Source organism: Penicillium vulpinum (assembly GCF_028829585.1).
Source record: "Penicillium vulpinum strain IBT 29486 chromosome Unknown utg000004l_segment0_segment0, whole genome shotgun sequence".
Classification (NCBI taxonomy): Eukaryota; Fungi; Ascomycota; class Eurotiomycetes; order Eurotiales; family Aspergillaceae; genus Penicillium; species Penicillium vulpinum.
This window is the reverse complement of record NW_026643244.1, coordinates 5,099,071-5,118,423: the sequence shown is the minus strand read 5'-3', so window position 1 is coordinate 5,118,423 and position 19,353 is coordinate 5,099,071. Positions and strand designations below refer to the sequence as shown.

The following is a 19,353-nucleotide window of genomic DNA, read 5'->3' as shown; positions in this document are numbered from 1 at the left end:
CATATCCCGGGCCACAGTCTGTTTTCGGGTACCAGCCACTCCCCAGATCTTTCCACAAGATCCCCCATTAGTGGATTGTCTGTGCGCTGCGTGATGATGCTGATCCATGAGATGATACTAGGTAGGGATTAAACGGCGCAGCTTTGTTTAGACGCCACTCCTTCGTCTCCTGCGGCACCATTGAGCCTCCGGATTTCCCCCCTCTTTGCCACCTGAACAACTCAGCTTTCACTAAGCGCTGTTGGGTAGGAAAAAAAAAAAGCCCCCTTGAAAATTCCGAAAGGAAATCTTCCTTGAATGTTCAGAGATACCATTTATTTTGCGCAGGTGAAAATGACAAAATGAAAATCATGTCTCTTCAATGGCCCCTAATTATTTAAAGCGGGCGCCAGGGAAGCCCGTTCCATGGTTCAGTGTACCCGCTTCCGTCCATGGGTCGGGAGAACTCTGTGAGTCTACGAAAGTCCACCGTTTTGTGGGAAAATACGTCTGTTCTTCGCAATCCGTAGCCCCTCTTTGAATTTCCTTAGGGGAAGCCTGTCTTCCTCTCTTTTTCCCTCTCGCCATGTCCGCTCCAACAGGGCAATTTCATAGGCTGTCCATTGGTCAAAATATGCCACATACAGCCTTGCCCTCTAGAGCGGCCCGCGCGGGGCGGCCGGACTCTTCCGACGACAGTGATCGTGAAGACGATAGCTCGTCGGAGAGCTCTAGTACTGGCGAAGAGGAGGAAGAGGAAAGCAGCGATGAGCAGTCCGAGTCGACTAGCGCCTCCGTGCTCGCACCCTCCGGCATTACCTATGACCTTAGCCAACTAGATTCCGAGTCTGAAGCCAGAGCACTTGTGGGCTTATCCGGATGTTTTGATGTGGTCAACTGTCGCTCTACTCCCGCCGGGTATGCCTTCCAACTGTTGGATCGGCCACAGGTGCACATTGGCTCGGAATCATCTACCTGCACGTGCTCGGTCTTTCAAGATCGACCAGACGGGGCGTGCCAGCACATCTTTGTGAGTATACCTTTTTTTGGGGGGGGAAGGAAGCGTGAAAAGGCTGGAGGGGTTGAAAACTGCCAATACTAACCCCCATCCCCTGAACAGTGGCTCGTCGATCAATTGCACGGCTGCTTCCTCCCCACGCCTCAGTCAACGGAGGTGACACTGACTCCAGACGGACGGCCGGACCGCCTCCCTCCCATTGAGGATCTTCTGAAGGGTAAGTTGAAGTCGGTTGCAACGCAACTCAAGTGGCAGTGCTTGGGGGATGAGGAGGATGGGATGACACGGACAGAGAAGGTCCGGGATATCTTCTCTGCGTTCAGCAAACGGACTCTCCCAGAAGACACCCGCCGGGACTTGACAGAGACAATCGAGCAAGCACGAACGGCAGAGCAGTGCGTGGTCCAGGGGGATTTCGAGGCGACGATGTTCCGACTTGCAGTGCACGACGACGCAGTTTTCAACAGCCTCTGCAAGGCGATGCCCGCAGGCGCCTGTGCGGCCATCTACTTCGACAAACTACAAGAACAGACATGCCGACTACTAAACGACTTCGACCGATACTGCAAAACGGGCGAGTTGCCCGCGGACCCCGTGAGCCCAGACTTTGGCATAGAGGTCAACGACGTCGTAACGCAGCTTCAGCGTTCTGTATCCCGGATTGCAGTCAACATCGCAGCACGCGCCCCGCACGGCTCGGAAGGCGCCGCCGAAGCCCTGGTGTCTCTCCTGGAGTCAGTGGTGGCACGCAATAATGATCCCCTCGAAGGAAATGCCCTGGGCCGCCAGTCCTTCCACGGCGAAGACGAGGACCAGCGCAATCTATATCACTTGCTCATCGGGTCGGTCGAAACAGACTCCGAAACAGACGCGCGGCACTTTGTTCTGAACGCGCTTGATGCCCTGCCGCCGGTGGACCTCCACCAGTGCGCCAACCGCCTGCGCGACATTCTCCGCAAGATCGAAGTCAACCGTGCTCCGAAGCCATACCTGCTCCACCTGGGATCATTGATCCGTATCGCTGAATCTGCTGCCGCCACTGCTATGGGTTCTGGACAAAAGCGACCGGCGGCTGGGAATGGAAATTCCGGGGGATACTCAAAACGAACCCGTTGAATTGTTGTCTTTTTTTTATACATATGTTATCTTGTTCTGGGAGGCCATCTTGTTCATTCATTGCAATACCCCGCTGCATCGTGTCTTTGCGTTTCGTCAGCGACAAATCGCTCCAGTTCTATTTTGCTTCTTGGTCATGTCATTCGTTTACCCCTGGATATGTTTTGATGTCTACTATATACGATCATAAGAGCTGTGAGTATTGCAATAGCCATTTTCACATACAATCACTATTACAGGCAGCAAGATCAAGCCTCAAATCCACTAGAACCATTAATCCATAATCACGTACAAAAAAAAACAACTACAACGCAATTCCCATGAAGAACATGTCGTCATCCCCAAAAGCCCAGCACTCCGGTCTTGGGACCCCGGGTCCACGGTCCGGCTTCCTGAGCCGGGGTGTCACCGCTGCCCGTCCATGGATTAGTTCACGCATTTACGAGTGTGAACCATGGAACCAACTCTCGGTAGAGTCCACGGATGTGGGTCGTCCACACTTTGAAAATGCCTCGTGGGTTTTCTTTTTCTTTTTATTTATTTTGGCGCCCAACAAGCACACGAATCAGCAAGATCGAAAATATAATCCCAAAAAGACCGGGAGTCATCCATGGATGAATTTCTAGTGCGGATCTAGGTCGAGATCCAATCCACAGATCTAAATTTCAAATCCGTCCGATCTCGCACATCCGATAATCTAAATTTTAGGCACGCGATATATCTATCGGGGCCACACGGCATCTCAATTTCAATTTCAATTTCAATCTGCCCCTCCACGCCCAATGCACAAGTTAACTTTGATAACGCTCACCAATAACGCGTCTCGAAAACACGGCATGCTAGTCGTGTGATTAGGCATACATGATACGAACTGCATATATTGTACTCCGTAGATATATTAGGTATCTATAGGATACTAGACTGCGGACTTAATTACCAAGTAGGTCTAGGATTCCACGTGAAGAATAAAAAGTGGACATTGTATGGCCACGTTTTCGGCAGGGATTTCTCGCCCCATAAATTTGGGATTCGAAGCCTAGCCGAGTTTGTGCGGAAGTCGACCATTTTGGGACGTGCACATGGCTGTGTCTTTGGGGGCTAGTGTGCTTAGTGTTGTGTTTAACTTATGCTTGTCTTGAACGCCTACAGTTGTGTTTTATATATTTGCAATGTCATTGTATAGTATGCATGATCTCCAATCTGTGTAGTTCGTGTTAAAAGTAAATGTCCAACCAATGGCTTGTATATTGCCCAGCATTGTTCTGCTGGCGAACTGGCAAGTTATGTTGTAAGCTTTCTGCGTGATAGCTTAGCTAAAATGTATTATATGATAACTAACTAGTCAAAAGTCTACATACATTAGTAAGTTACTAAGCTGCCTGGGCAGACTTATGTATAGGTAGTGCGTGCCCATGGATAAAAGAGCTCTGGGTCTGTACAATATAACGACCATGCTCTGAAACTACGAACTCTTTATTGAAGGATGGTAAAGGTCCTCGTGTTTATTCCTTATACAAGGCAGTAGCTACCCCGGGTTCTATATCTGACTTAGATATAGCAAACAATATTGGTTCGTCCCATTATCCAACTAAATCGCAGCCATGATACTGTTTTCTATGCCAGAGATACATGGAGGCCCTTTGCTGGCCTCAAATCTATATCTCATGGTTTGCAATTTTCCTGATACGAGGGTAGCTTTCTAAATAATTGCCAGGGACTGCAGGGTCAGTAAAATAAAAGCAATCCACGAGGAGGAATCGAACTCTGAGGAGGTTCGTCCCAATTAGGAAAGAGGTCCTATATAGACACCTGAAAAAAAAAACCAAATGCGCAAATCTGTCTCAGTTACCCAGTAGATGGCCCTCTGCGATGAGAGCACGTCAAAGCTCTGGTAGCGGGGAAATTGTACGCTCTGGCCCTTAAGCTGGAGCTGCGGGTGGAACTCTCACACCACGAGGCCCCAATACTGGTGTTGGCTTGACTTGAACTCTTGGAGGTGGATTTGCGCACCCTCTTTTTTTTTTTTTCTTTTTGCTTAATACTCAGAATACTGACTGACTGACTGTCTATGCTTTATACCTGTGTGGACAAGATCTTGTTAATTTGGTATATCTTTCCCATCTTTTATATCATAGATCATATATCATAGACTAATAAAAGATGCATAAATGGCTGACAGTATTCTTGTTATACTTCATTAAGATGTTCTGCGGAAGAAAAACCTTGGAAAGAACGGCAAGCTTTACAAGGTTTGCGTATGTTCATCCCAAGGTTTGGAGTGTTGTATCTATCCAATTGAGACTACGGACGACCTCCGACACCCCCAGGGATTTCGACTCGCAACTAAATAATTCAGCACACCCTGTTAGCTCTTCTAGCATCTACAAACTCACCACTCAAAACTAACCTATCATCAACAAGAGAATATTCAAAGCGAAAAACGAACATGTCAGGTCTACTAGCACCCCCCGAGATTCTCACTCGCACAAACTGGAAATCATGGAAGAATGAAATCGAGAAACACGCCCGAAATCAAGGAGTCTGGAAGTTCTGCGACCCCGACGCCCTAGATAAATGCCACCCCGAACTCCACGAACCCGAGAAACCACGCATTTCTACAGTCCGGCCCGAAGCACAATCCATCGTTGATCTTGGAGAAGATGACTTCATCGAATTATCCTCGATCGTAGACCGATACTGGAAGAAAATGCAAGTATACGACAAGATTCAAGCGGGACTGGGGGTCGTCTTTAACCTTATAAAATACCATGTCGATGCCGAATACTTCGATCTCATTGAGCATGCAGAAACACCACTGGACCAGATGATGCTGCTATCTGCTAAATTCAAGAAACCTCGCCTGGAAGATCTGCAGCCAAGATGGGAGCTTATACAAAGACTGGCTAGTGCACCGGAGGTACAAGAGCTATTTGAACTCTGGAATCTCTTTTTCACAGACTGCAATAGGTATCAATCTTGTGATGCCCGAAGACAGGATGCCTTTTGGGAATGTGTTGATATGGGGGGAGACGTCTCGGGGAACTGGCTGCCTCTCACTGCCCAGGACTGGATTGAAAAACCCGATCATGTTGAGTCGGCGGCCAATTGGAACGATTCCGCGCAATCTCGTTCGCCGGCTAGGCAGGAATCTCCCGCTTCCCAGAGCTGGATTAAACCCCCCGATCATATTGAATCGATAAACCACTGGGGTGTTCGCGCTCAACCTCGTTCACCGATCAGACGGGAGTCTATCGATTCTCAGTACTGTGTCGGCGACTACAAGGATATGTTGAATAAACGTGAAGAGACATTTGGGGGCGAGTTTGGGTCGGATTTTACACGACGATTGACACTGTGCCAGACACAAGACAGCAAAATCTAACTGCAATGGTTTGGATGAACGGTGACTGGCTATGATGTACTTCATGTGTTAGTTTTGGTGCTTGAGGTGGAATAATTTATTTTCCTTTTCATAGGATATTATTAGTAGCCCTTGAGAGATGAAAGTTGAGAGAGCTTTTGTGCGTGGGTTTGCTACCATTGCTTGACAAGGCCATTGGATCACACGGCCTAGTTGTTTACCACGACCATCTTTACACAGAATCAAGGAATAAAGAGCATAACATTTTTCAACAGGACTTCCCTCTATGAATACCTTGGATGCACATATGGACATGATTTTGCGTGGATTAGTCTACAAGTATTTTCTCCAGGGCAGGTGTGTGCTCTATCAAGCATGTTTTAGCTTATAGCGCACAGTTTGACAAAATCAGGTATACTACGGCCGGCTGGCCCAATGGCAAGGCGCTTGACTACGACTTCATGGAATCAAGAGATTGCAGGTTCGATCCCTGCGTCGGTCACTTGTTTTTTTTTTATTCTATTTAATTCTTCCAATTGAAAGTATCTTTTTTTGCCTGTTCTTTACCTTTTTATTTTTGGGTGTGAAAACGATTCCTAGCGGAATGTAATCATTCTCGGTGTTTCCGACAGGAAAACCTACTCAATTGGTTCGAAGCGTCAAAATTATCATGTGGCAGTTACCGTAACAAGATTTATATATTTTCCCCATGACGTCGCATTTCGAACGACAACCTCGTTATTTTTACCGATAATGAAAAAAAAAGGCCCATAGTTCCAAATAAGAAGAAATTATACTGATATTCTGCATACACAGTATTCACCCAGAAAGATCCAATACAACCCGACCCTGTAGCTTCCCCTCCTCAATCTCCTTAAACACCTCAGTCAAAGCCTCCATCTTCTCAAGCCGATAATGCGCCTTAATAACACCCCTCGCAGCAAACTCCATAGTCTCAATAGCCTCCTTACGATTCCCAACCGCCGACCCAGTAATAGTCCAATGCTTGCTAACTATCGCAGCCGGGAATGCCGTTGCAATAGCCTGCGGGTCATTTTCCGGAAGGCCCACGCAGACCAACGTACCGTTGAAACGCAGCAATGGCAGCGCCTGTGCATAAGCCGCATTTACAGCAGTACAGACAATCGCTGCGTGAGCGCCCAGTCCATCCGCCAGCGAGTGAACGTGTTTCGTCAGCGCGGCGCCATTATCATCTCTCGGGAACTGTGTGATGTCCACGAAATGCTCCGCCCCAGATTCCTTGGCTAGTCCTTCTTTACTGCCATGGTCAATACCGATTACCCGCAGGCCCATTCCACGGCTCGCGAGCTGCACTGCGAGGTGGCCCAGGCCGCCGCCGGCGCCGGAGATTACCACCCATTGCCCGGGCCGCGCATTGCTGCGCTTTAGTGCGGAGTAGACGGTTACGCCGGCGCAGAGGAGTGGTGCTGCTGCGGCGGAGTCAAGACCATCTGGGATCGGGGTCACATAGTTTGCGGGTCCTAGTGTGTATTGCTGGAATGTTCCTGGCGTGTAGTAGCCAGAGACTTTCTGGTTAACGCACAGTGCTTCGGTGTTGGCTTGGCAGGGTGCTGGATGGGGTTTATGTTAGGTTCGAAGTCTTGGTTGTTGAGGACAGTAAATGGTATACTTACGGCAGTTCCCGCATACGCTGGAAATCCATTTGACGCCGACTCGATCGCCGATCTTCAGGTTCGAGGATTCGGTGCCTGCACCGAGCTTGACTACCTTACCGACGCCTTCGTGGCCGCCTACTTGGCCTGCCTGACATGGGTGTGGGAACAGGCTCCACTAGGGGGGCAGTTGTTAGTTCCCAAGAGATGACGAGAATAGGATGTGTGCATACTTTATTGGCCATGATACTGAAGTCCGAGTGACACACGCCCGAGTGTGTTCTATCATTGTCAGTACTAGTCTAGTATTTAAATTGCGACGACATGTACAGATTAATCAGAACCTCGCCAGCACCAGGCTCTGGAACATCTAGTTCCACAACCTTTGTCGAAACCGTTCCAGGCTGGTCGTAAATGACGGCCTTCTGCTTGGCGGGGATTTCAGGAGCGGCCATAATGACTGATTAATGGAGATAGATCGAAAAGAGGTTGGATATTGAAATATGGAGTCAATCTCAAAAGGTATTTTAGCGCCAGAAATATTCCTGCAGAGTAAACGTTTAATCGAATGCCGGGATGCGTCTTAAATACATTATACGCTCTCGCGCCAAGCATTCAAAAGAGGAGAACTACATCAGATGCGGGAGGGCTTTAGGGTCGTATCGCGGGGTTTACAAAGTAAAGATCGGATCGACGGATCATTTACACCCGGAGACACGCTATGAAACCTCGGAAGCTGGCTATTCAGTTATGCATTATATTAATGTGCCTCTTTCTGTCTGGATGAGAATTGAGGGGTGAGATGCGGAGTCGTGGGACGACCTCGGTTCTATTAAGCGGCATACGTGTATTCTTATTTGGAATACTAGAATGAAAACCAGAGTCGGAGGAATATATTGTATGGTATATTATAGAAAAAAGTCAGGTACAAATTCGAAAATGGGTTTATGTACGTTATGGAGAACCTCCAAAGTCCCCTTGTGGATGATTGCATATCATGTACATTTTATAACATACATGTGTACTATATACTCCGTGCGAAGTGGATATTTCCCCTTTCTGATTTATTATTCATTGTCACTTTGTTACGATTTAACTGAAAAGGCCCTAGTACAGACGACTTGTGCATTTGGGTTTTATGTCAAAGGATATTCATTGCAGAATGAAAAGACTGGGTGCTGGCGAGTGGAGAAGTTTGATAAATAACCTGAATTATATAGATAGATCACAATCGCAAAAGGGAAATTGATCTTCAGTTGACGAAAACCAGCGTTTCATCCTACATGATCCAGCTCCAGTTATAAACTTGCTGCTCAGGTACATAACTATATATCTTCAATGTACCACCATAAAAGTCTTGTTTTTACATTCTGCCGCAGCTCTTATATAACAAGTGCTTTAACAAAAGGTACTGAGATTGACTTGGCAGTTGTAGCGAATACAGGAAATCTCCCCTCCACAGCAATTCGACTCGGTGCAGCTTGAGTGGGGGACCCTAATCCCAAAACCATATGATTTTAGCATGGAGCATTTTATACCAGCATGATCAGGCTGCGTACCAATTGCCAAAAAACACTACAGTATGTGACAGGGAAGGGACCTTGTTGTGGACTGTCTACAATCTCATAGTTAGGTGAGTAGTCATTAATGCATGCTTCGTGATATCAATGAGTGAAGTCGGGATGGCTAGGCTCCAGGCTTCAGTTAGTTGGTGATAGATGTGCACCATCTCTCCTATTTTTTCATCTAGTAAAATGTGCCCTCTATGTCGATAACCAAGCTCGAGGGCCCGGCCGAAGGTGGATATTATTGTGGTACTGCGAGCGAAGGCCAACCACTTGCCAAATTAGTTGTCTGGGTTATTGATGTCTTCTTTAGTATTTCTGACCAAACCCGGAAGATGTCAATGTCAATACCACCATAACATTGATGTCTTGAATGAGGATTTCGATGTCCATAAAAAAAGAATATATTATGACTTGGCTTGCTGGCGAAAAGCATACTAATGAGTACATGAGTTTTTGTGAGGGCAAGCGAGCCGGAGTTGCCGGAGGAAAATTTAGGGCCACGCTGTGGACGAATGAAGTGCTCATAAGTGGTGTGGGATATTGTTTCCCCATCTTCACTTTCTTGTTTGAGAACGGTACGCTTGAGGGCATGTTTTGTTCCTTTGCAATAACCGGGCCGGGAATGAATAATCGGCGGTATTGTTAAGGTCTAATTGAGGGGGAAAGTATAGACAGGCAACTCATGGTTCTCATGGATAAATAACTAAGTGTGGAATATTTGCCTCGTTAGTACTGATAACGAGGAATGGCAAAGGATCGGTTGGTGCATGAGAAAAAAAGCTCATACATAAACTGCCCAACCTATCGAAAGTCAGCAAAGGGTGGATTATCAAACTGGGGAAAGAGACATACTAGGACACAGCATACCGAGATTATTTTCATCTATGGCATGCTGAACTAACTCATTGACGGGCTAGTTCTCCTGCATCCAAATCTGCATTCCTTTGAGTAGAAGGGGAGCGAAAGTCTAGCTGTACAACTTTTGCCGAAGTCCCTCGAGGGTGAATTCACACCATCGGAAAACATGTTTTCTTTTCAATATCTTTTTGGATGCCTTGTAGAAACTTGATTTAGCTGAACTGTTTGTTGACTGGGCGAGAGAAAGAGGAATCGCCTCACATTGGAAGATAGTCATTTCAAATAGAAGGATGAGATAGAATTGTGACCTGAGACATGAGAATTATGGCAAATCAAGTTTGGCCTTTGGCAATTCTGAGGAATCTAGGTAACTCGGGAAGGAGTAGAGGTCCTATCTACAGAAAGGCTGCCTTAACGTATCTTTTTAGACTGTTCTCTACTGGGGTAATAACAATTAGAGATACTATGTCCATTCCAAGATTGAGCTAAGTTGCTAGCCCTGATTTACTTATATGCACATGACAAAAACGCCAGAGGATATCAATACTCTCGCTACAAAACTCGTACATGAAATGTTACAAAACTTATGCATAAGACGCCCAGCCTATTGAAAGTCAGTAAATCAGTCGATGGCCAGGCCGGGTGAAAGAAAATAGGAGACATACCGCAATACAACATAGCAAGGTTCCTCTCATCACTTGCCTGCTGGACTAACTCATTCACAGTAGCAGTCACACTGAGTGTTTTGCTCAGTTTTTTCGCCACCACAGTCAACGCACGATCAGCCTCACTGGGCTCATTCTCATTCTCACGCTTCGAAGGGAGATCATCAGCTGCGCCAGGCAGAGCTGGGGGCGCATCACCGGCTTGATTGTCCTGCATCTGCATCTTCTTGATGCGAAGCGGAGAGACAGTCCAACTATACAGTGGATCGTACCGCAGCACGTCAAGAATTGTCATTATACTATACGATTCTTGCCGAAGTGCTTCAAGTGTGAATTCGCAGCAGCGTCGGAAAACACCTTCAGTTTTAGTGATGCCGAATCCGTCAACTAAATCGCGGGTTAAACGGAACGGTACTACCTCAGGAACAGGTAGCACACGTCCTTGCTCAAACGCTACACCGAGATCAATATGAACCACTTCCCCAGTTTCCTCATCTAGCAGGATATTATGTCCATGTCGATCGCCGAGTCCGAGCACATGACCGAGAATGGAGATGGCAGCTGTGCTTCGAGTGTAGGCTAGACGCTTACTAAACCAATCGTCGGGGTTATTGAACTTTTCCATGAAGAAGTATTTCAAGACTGGATGGAAATGCTCAGTCACCTGTCGGTAGGTTCTGACGCGTTGCTCAAATGATTTGTTCTGCACTTCGGCGATGTGTTTCCGGCAAGAGTTGGGTTTCATGTCCTTGGGGAAATATTTTTGATGTGCGGGCATTAGGTAGTCATGTAAAGGAATCGTATTTGGAACGAACTCAATGATTCCAGCGCTTGGTGTTAATGGGAGAACCTTGTATGTTCGGATACCTAAGCTCCGTTGGCGTGTGGGCTGGTGGTCTTTCAGAAGACTGCTGACTTGCTCGAATACTTGCTCCATGATCGCATCTTGACGCAGATCATCATTTCCTCCCTTGTACTGTTTGGTTTTTTTTTTGGTTAGTTGAGAACGTCGACAAATAAAGATAGAGCTTACCAGTTGCTTATAGCGCTCGCCGTTGGATGCAACAGCGGTCACGATCTTTGGTGCGCTAACGCCAGAAGCAATCGTGAACTCATGGTGGAATTTCGTAACCGTAGGAACATCACTGTAGTTGCAATCTGCGCGGAGATCGATTTTCATCGTCGGTGGTGGTAATTTGTAAGTGATGGCATCCTGTCCAAGCCGCTGGCCAGTAGTCAAGCTCTTCAGTGGAACTTTGGCACCACTTTTGTATTTGCTGTCTGGTTTGTCAATTGCAAATCGCACATAGCTGATGTTCACATTGTGCACAGCAATCCACGTCTGACCGATGTGACTGTCGTTCTTTAGACGATCCACAAGCTGGTTTGCAGCACGGAAACGCGAGTGAGATGACTGATCTTTCCCTCCCTTGGACTTGCTGCTGGCGAAAATTTGGTACATGCCATGGAAAGGATGCTCAACACATATCCTGAATACTAATTGAGTGAGTAATGTCTGGAAGTCATCGGAGACATCGAGTAGGCGAGATGATAGCTGATTCATTAATGGTGCAAATTTCCGGCTGGGTACCTCGTTGAGATGTCGAGCAACAGCTGTGTTTGCAGTCTCACTGTCTGACTTGTCAAGCCAGAGTGCACAGAAACGTAGAGCATCATTGTTGTAGGTGTCACTTTCCCTCAAACTGAGAAGGTAATTCTCGAGGCACTGCTGCAGGAAAGCCTCCCGACTTCGCAGCAAACGCTGGTATTCGCGGTCGTCAAGATCGAACCATTGCTTTGCTTTGGCCCGATAGTTCTTTAAGTATTCCCTCTCCTTGCCGGTAGCATTCTTCATCATGTCTTCGAGTCCAAGGACTTCTTTCTCCTTGCGATCACGCAGTTGTTCAACTCGCTTGAAGTCTTCGAGTCCATCAGGGTTCAGTAGCTGCTGATCACAAAAGGCTGCAAACCCGTGATAGACTCGTCCAGCCTCTTCTCCGTCGGAGCTTCCTTTCAATTCCTTGACTGCGGGATATAGGTACTCTTGAAGAATCGAGTCGGGCTTTTCCAAGCGCGCTTCAGCAACGTGATGACCCTGAATACGATATTAGCACGTTGTATAAACTTCTTTTGGGAATATTTTCTTTAGGACAACTTACCAGAGTCACGAGAAGTTCAGCCCGACTGAGGGGTATTATCTGTTTATGAAGGTCATTCTGGCCTTTCAGTTGCTGGAGCATGCGAATGGACGCGGTCATCTCTCCTTGATCCCACAGCACATTGGCAAGATCGAATTTGGCAGCTCCGTCAATGTTCATTCCTAAAGCTGCGCACGGTTCGGCAAGCTTCGAAAGGCTCATTGCGGATTTGAGCGATGCTTGGGAGATACCATGAGTTCTTGTGATTTCCAAGGATTGTCGAATGACTTTCGCTTCTAGAATTCTCGAATCCTCGAGACTCAGTTTCGCCCGTGATTTGAGGATGTCACTTTTCCTAATTGATGAAAATAACGCCTCGTGCCAAGACAAGATTTCCCCAACTTCATGATAGCTGTTCTAGTCAGTATGGATCCTGTACACACAGTTCTAGAAAGGGAAAACACCCACCTTTCAGTCTTCAACCAGCTGCTTCTCGCCATAATATTCTGCCACCCTTCCTTCATATCTCCAGAAGATGCAGAGTGCAAAGTGTCGCTGATCTCAGTCAAAATTCCCAACGCGCGCATTGACCTTCGCAGCTGAATAGCAGATCCACTGGTTTCGAGAAGAGAGGCCAGGGTTGTCAATAGACCGCTTTCGATTGAGTCAGTGACCTCGAGCAGAGAACCTGAGGTATTGAGACTTTGGAATGTACGGAATACAGTGGCGGACGGGGAGGAATCCAAAGGTGATACTGGAATATCCCATTTTTGAAGACTAGTTGCAGCTTGTAACATGCTGTCAAATACGACAGGGGTATCGTTCGCACTGGTGGAGACAGACAGCATCGTATTGGCAATGCCCTGAAGGTTGGTAGCATTCAAAGCCTTCAATACACCGTATGATTCTGCGTCATCAGAAATCTGGATTTCACTGTCATATTTTGCACTCTGAAACAGGAGATTTTTGAATCCGGAGCTTTCGTACTCTAGCCGTTCCATGACGCTAGTCAAAGATGAGCTCTGCTGAATGCCATAGAACAAGTCCGGGTCATCAATATTCTTGAAAACATCATGTAGTAAAGCAGGCGGTGGCTCGTATCTGACAACAGATGACCGACGAGATGTCGTAATCACTCGGGATGTTTGTATTTCTAGGAAAAGCAGCGAAGTTTTATGCATACCGCAGCGATGTGCAGCCAGAGATGCCTCTCCATATTCAATGTCAAGCCACGTATCGCGCTGGACAATAGTTGACTCATCTGGCACAGGCTGGTTGCGAAGGTAGAGAATGCAGTTAATCACAAGCTGAGCGTGAGGCAAGGTTTCCTCGCCAACCTCACACAGTACCTGTCGAAAAGCAGCAGAGATATCTTCTCGGACCTGCCCCCTTTCGCCTTTGTTATCCCTTTCTGACAGCAAAACATCATGAACCACGTATGGCAACAGCTGCACTGCTAAACCAGGGGTCACGTTGAGAATTTTGCGAAGAGAGCCAATGACTGGGTCTTCCAAAGAGGCATTCGATAAAAAAAGGGAAACACTGCGAGCCCAGTCAGCAACTGACAGCCCGGAAGCGCTGGTTGCCGCATTTTCGCATCTCTTTTGCTCTAAATCTGAGAGTAAAATGGCAGGACATGTATATGTGTTCCAGGTGAGAGCATTAATCAGAGATTCGGGAATCACCTCACTGCAACCTTGGAAGTCTGGATAGTTGGCAATGTTGCTGACGACTAGCTGCAAAGTACGCTCAACCAGGCCAGCTTCAAACTGCTTTTGCACGTGTAGCATATCGCAAAGCACTCGAAGGATTCTAGCCTTAGAGTGGCAGAAAATATCAGACGACAAAGAAGGCTCGGGATGTTGGAACAGTGAGAGATCCTGTTCCCGTAGGAGCAATTGATCAATTTTCCCAGTGGCAGCAAAAGATCTTCCGATGACCCGAGCGGCCCAAAGTCGATACTGGGGTCCTCCGTTAGAGTTTTGAAGCGTGTGCCATAGAGAAATAACATGGGAAGTGGGATCCACATCTTCATTCGAGACCCAATCCTCAGTGTCGGATGTCTGCTCGAATTCGGGACACAAGAGCGAAAGAACAAGATCTGCCACAGGCCTGCTCAACAGCGAAGTCACTGAATCGCGGTCTTTGAGAACTTCAAAGACCAAATCCTTCCCAAACTGTCCGCCCTCAGAGCCCTCAGATGTTGAGAATTTCTCAGCTAGTGAGACAAGTCGATCGAATGATATTTTCGTTTCTGTCTCCCAATCAGAGGAACGGAGTTCTCCAAGGAGATCGACCAGCCAGTGGTAGAATTCTTTTGCATTTGACTGCACTTTTCTGAACTGACTTTCCTGAGTCGTGTTCTCAGGTAACGACAAAAATATTCTGCGGAGAGTAACTAGTGTTGACACAGCAATACCTGCAGTAAATCCTGGTGCCACCTCAAGATACGGTTTCCCTGCCTCGAGTAGATACCAGAAAACCCCCAGAGCGTCTTCTGAGCAATGAATATCACTGAGGAAAGGCCGCAGAGAGCTGAGTGTCATCTCTAGAGGATACTGTTGAAGTATGATAGGACCGGCCACACAAACCAAGATTCTTATTTTGCGGATCACAGAACAAGCATGGAGTGAACCAAGGGCGGGATGTATTGACTCAAGCAGCGAACGGCAGACAAAAGACACCAGTGATGGCGTCCATATTGATTCAAATTCGAACCCAGTGCGTTTGCAAAGAAACTCAATCTCATCCAGGAGATAACGTGCCCGAAAGGAGGGTTGTTGATTTGCTGGCAGTGCATTTTGAGACGTGCTTTTGTTAGCTATTTGCGTCTGAATGTCGAGCGCATAACCAAAGTTTTCACGCTTCGAGAATGCTCGTTCGATCTGGTCATAGTAGTCGAGGGATTTGAAAAACGCAGCAATAATTAGAGGAAACTGGCTCTCGATTTGTGTCATGAACTGGTCTGCCCCAAGAATTTTCCGCAGACGGATCTCAACACCCTTGGGCTGACTGCCTTGCCCTGGAGGAGTACTGATATCTCGTGCAATGCTGTATGCCTCGGCCTTGTGGAAAGAGGTCGCCAAGAGCTCGAGATGTGGGATTTGGAGGTGCTTCGCAAGCTCAATTGTCTCCTGTTCCTTGGCACGCATCATCATTTGCCCGACGATTTCATCTTTGACATCCACCAGCATGTTTTGAAGGCTGTCATACCCAAATATACTAAATGGCATAGACATGATACTCTGTGTCTCGGTCCATGTGTAGAGTATTTGAGAAGAGAAAAGCTGGAAAAGTTCTTTGGCGTCTTGCAGACCAAGCGTCTGAGAAACAGAAATCATACATCTTTCAGCGTACCACAGGGATAGTGGCACTTGAGCTGGGGTTTCAAATAGATGGTAGATGCTTCTTCGCAGCAAAGTGTGCCATCTGGAAGCCAACTGTGAAAGCACAAAGAGGCGGACTGCAATTCCCTCGATCCATTCCGGGTCTCGCGGCAAACTGTCTAATACATCATCGAAGATGGCATCGTGGTCTTTGAGAAGGAACCGCTCAAATAAGGAAGGGATGAATTTTGCAACGCTGAATTTGACCTGAACATCACCTTCTCGAAGAATAGTGAATAAACTTGTTCGTGGTGACGGAAGAGACTGCTCATTGCCGTATGAAGGGCAGGTGCCAATCACCTCTTGAATGAGTTTGGCTAACGCAATGTAGACCTTCGGGCTAGCTCTTTTCCGGACCAACAGCACTTCCATAAACCAATTATACAAGTCCATAGCCGACTCTTTCAAGGTGTCGTCGGGCCCGTTTGTCCAAGAGTCAATAAAGCTGGTCATCATGCGGATGCAAACGCAATGTGAGGCCTCACACCGCTCCATTTCATAAGACTGTAGACACTTTTCACCCAAATCTTCCAGGATGGAGAGTAGTTCCGAGGGTTCTGATTCCGAGCAGTGCTGGAAAATTCCAGGTAAAATAGCCTGGGCTGCCAGGATATCGGCTTCATCTAAACTTGTCAGGTATTCAACGATAGATGGCGAGTCTGAATTTGCGTGGGTTCTGAGAAATAATGACAGTTGGATGGTTACACAGCGTTGATATGTGACAGAGTCAAGGAAAATAGATAGAGAATTTCGGTTTAAGTCAAGAATAGTCTCATCAGTCGCTAATGAGGTTTCGGCCATGAACCTGTCGTCCAAATCCATCGGATCTTCAGCCGCAGATGGATTCTTTGAGCTCTGGCGAAAATTCTCGAGCGTTTTGGAGAGTGGAGCAACAAGCTCTTTAAGACTAGCCTGGATGGTAGGAGGGGTGTTAGAACTCGTTAAAGGACCGAGGAGCGGCGGCAGCAAGTCCAAGCAAGATTGCACAAAGGTGGATTCATGAGTATGAGATGCCAGAAAATCGCATATAGCGTCCCACAAACTCTTGCAATTCTGATGTAGGTCTTGTGATCGAGATTGAGATTGCAATGCGCGGGGAAGACATGCCACGAAGAGGGAAGCCACAATACAAAATGATGACAGAATCTGCAAGTTATCCGGGGTGATATGTGATCTTTCTTCATTCATAGCGTGCCATGCATGTAAAAACGACTCTGATCTCACTCGAAGCAGATCCAATATCACTGTATCATCAGGGTCTTGCCTAGAGAATTGCTCTAAGGACCATACTTCCTGCAGACTCCAGGGGTTTGCTGCGGCCGAGCTCGTATGAAAACCATACTTCAACAATTCACAGTTTTCATGAAGAAAGAACCAAGTGCGGGCTATATGCCCCACTGGTCCTGTGACTTGATAACGGGGGATGGCAAAGGACCGACTAGTGCATGACAAAAATAGGTCCAGTAAGTCCAAAGGACGGGCATACGCAGCTACTCGAGCTGTCTGGATTCGATCAGTCACTGAGCCAGCCCAAACTTCTCTTAGCCAGCCACATATCTGCGTCGAGGCCTGCTGAGCTGATCCAGGATCAAGCTGTGTCTTCATTCGTGCAATTGATGCCCATAGCCTTAAAGACGAGTCTGAGATAGCAGACGGTCCATTGGCAGAAGTCAAGAGTGACCGCATTGTCTCCATAGCCACTGAATAATCCAATAAGTCTGACTGCAAAATCATGCTCAATAGGTTACATGCAGCTCTGGATGTCAGCGGAGATGAGAATGCACGCGTAGTAAATTCGACTACTCGTGGCCAGTGGGCCCTAATTTCAGGCGATCTGGCAGCAGCCCCGTTCGCAATACTCGTAAGGGCAACCATTGCCCATGATGACACAGCGCCATTACTGTCAGAGATATTTAGAGCAAGCTGCTTTAAGAAAGGCTCCTTGGTCTCAATGTCAACTTCGGACTCCAAAAATGGAATGAGTTGCAATGCGCATATTCTCCTTGTGCCTGTGGCCGAGACTGAATCTCGAAATATGTCCTGGATCTCCGAACCGAGGCGCTGCCTTTTGTTTGAGCTTTCGCGTGCTGACTCCCCAGACTTGATTTGGGTATGAATACCCTCCGAGAGCTTGAGGAGCTCCGCAATCAACCAGAGGATTGTCCAGTTATACTCTGATTTAAATGTTCCGAGGCGAGGCCCATATACTGGCCTGCTCTGGCATGCTTCGTTTTGATAGAGTGTTGCCTCGTCGATTTGTAGGATCTCCTTTTCTGACCGTCTCACATATTCCGAATGAAGTGTACTGGCTAATCCTTCGATATCACGTGCTAGAGATTCAGATGGGTCTTTTTGAGCAGTGTCAACGAGAACGATCATCGATAGCATCAAAGTGGCAAGTAACTCCTCCTTGAGAATCTGTAACTTAGTGGCCCATAGGCGTCGGATTACTGGAACCAGGCCCAAGAGAACCGAGCGAACAAGCTCAGATTGATCAAATATGACTTTTGTAACGACTGCATTGATGCTATTGAACGCGAACTGGTGTGCATTCCCAGTCACAGATGACTCGACAAACTCAGAAAGCCCGTAAAGTATGCTTTGGGCCGTCGTTTGAAGAGGAGGATTCGGACTCGTTGTTAAGAGTTGAATACAGATTACAACTTCTTCAATGACATTTCTATTGCCACTGTGCCTTTCCCTAACTGGGGTGGGAGCGATGGTCATCCTTGAGGGGGTAGAACGGCTGTCGCTGGCATCTTGATCTTCGGGAACGGATCGACCGCTCCGAATACTCAATTGACTCTCATCGTTCTCCCGGAGGCTAATACTCGCAAGACAAAAGCTTATGAGATTTTCCCAGTCTTCTCCGTCAAGGTGCTCAGTATGAGGATGGTAGCGTAGAAGCGATGCCAAACACTTGGTATAGTCCAGGCTCAGGGGTTCCCACAGACCTTCCCCAGGGACTGGTATGGTCTCAGTGATGTGATCAACGATAGCGCGGACTGTTTTGATTCTCAAATTTCTCAGAAAGAGGTCAACAGCCATTCGGAGTACGGAAGCACATGTCGAGAGCCGGGATGCGGAAGGTGTTTTTGAGGACTTTTGGGCTCGATTATATATTGACCTTTCGGCTGCAACGAAACGGAATAGTGATTCAAAGATCTTGTGGCAAGCTTTGTCATTGAGTGTTTGTCTAGAAAAGGTGAAAGATTAGTTAGTTACTTTGATAGCCTGCAGGGTCATTTGTTGATTTCCTACAGCTTGGAGCTCTTCTTGTTCTGCTGGAATATATGCTTCAAGTCTACTTGAGTTAGCAAAATTTCTGCGATGAGACAAGATAGAAACTATCAAACCTGCCAAACCATCTGAGCGAGCCTTCTGCTTGTCCGACGAGAGCAGGCTAATCGTCTTGTCGAGAAAGACCTCCCCCATCGCGTCTGTTTTGGGGTCTTTTTTTAATGTACAAAACAGCTTGACACCTTGAACCTCAGCAAATCTTCTTCACCTGGAAAAAAAAAGACATCTCAGATAAAAATCAGCCAGTCTGCGAGCCAATCGAGTTGATAAGCGCGAGGTGATTGTGTTTAATAGAAAGTGGAGTGGCAGTACTTGCGGAAGCTGCGTTAC

The 19,353-nt window shown here is 47.1% G+C and overlaps 5 protein-coding genes across 5 annotated transcripts; 2 read left to right on the top strand and 3 right to left on the bottom strand.

Annotated features, from left to right (window-relative positions):
* Nucleotides 1-565: 565 nt before the first annotated feature.
* Nucleotides 566-2,113, top strand: N7479_010406 (uncharacterized protein; the record flags this gene model as incomplete). The annotated part of the gene is made up of 2 exons (XM_057258097.1): nt 566-1,009; nt 1,100-2,113. The coding sequence occupies 2 exons, from the start codon at nt 566-568 to the stop codon at nt 2,111-2,113; spliced, it is 1,458 nt and encodes a 485-aa protein (XP_057105555.1).
* Nucleotides 2,114-4,559: 2,446 nt separating this feature from the next.
* N7479_010405 (uncharacterized protein) lies at nt 4,560-5,495 on the top strand (the record flags this gene model as incomplete). Its single annotated transcript, XM_057258096.1, has 1 exon — nt 4,560-5,495. One exon carries the CDS (start codon nt 4,560-4,562, stop codon nt 5,493-5,495), a length of 936 nt encoding a protein of 311 aa, XP_057105554.1.
* A 798-nt stretch (nt 5,496-6,293) lies between these two features.
* On the bottom strand, nt 6,294-7,563 carry N7479_010404 (zinc-dependent alcohol dehydrogenase; the record flags this gene model as incomplete). The annotated part of the gene is made up of 4 exons (XM_057258095.1): nt 6,294-7,066; nt 7,130-7,286; nt 7,342-7,390; nt 7,439-7,563. 4 exons carry the CDS (start codon nt 7,561-7,563, stop codon nt 6,294-6,296), a joined length of 1,104 nt encoding a protein of 367 aa, XP_057105553.1.
* Nucleotides 7,564-8,723: 1,160 nt separating this feature from the next.
* On the bottom strand, nt 8,724-9,267 carry N7479_010403 (uncharacterized protein; the record flags this gene model as incomplete). The annotated part of the gene is made up of 2 exons (XM_057258094.1): nt 8,724-8,945; nt 9,112-9,267. 2 exons carry the CDS (start codon nt 9,265-9,267, stop codon nt 8,724-8,726), a joined length of 378 nt encoding a protein of 125 aa, XP_057105552.1.
* An 851-nt stretch (nt 9,268-10,118) lies between these two features.
* Nucleotides 10,119-19,158, bottom strand: atmA (DNA-binding protein kinase TEL1; the record flags this gene model as incomplete). The annotated part of the gene is made up of 7 exons (XM_057258093.1): nt 10,119-10,138; nt 10,200-11,175; nt 11,233-12,294; nt 12,359-12,749; nt 12,806-18,919; nt 18,985-19,027; nt 19,080-19,158. 7 exons carry the CDS (start codon nt 19,156-19,158, stop codon nt 10,119-10,121), a joined length of 8,685 nt encoding a protein of 2,894 aa, XP_057105551.1.
* Between the last annotated feature and the right edge of the window lie 195 nt (nt 19,159-19,353).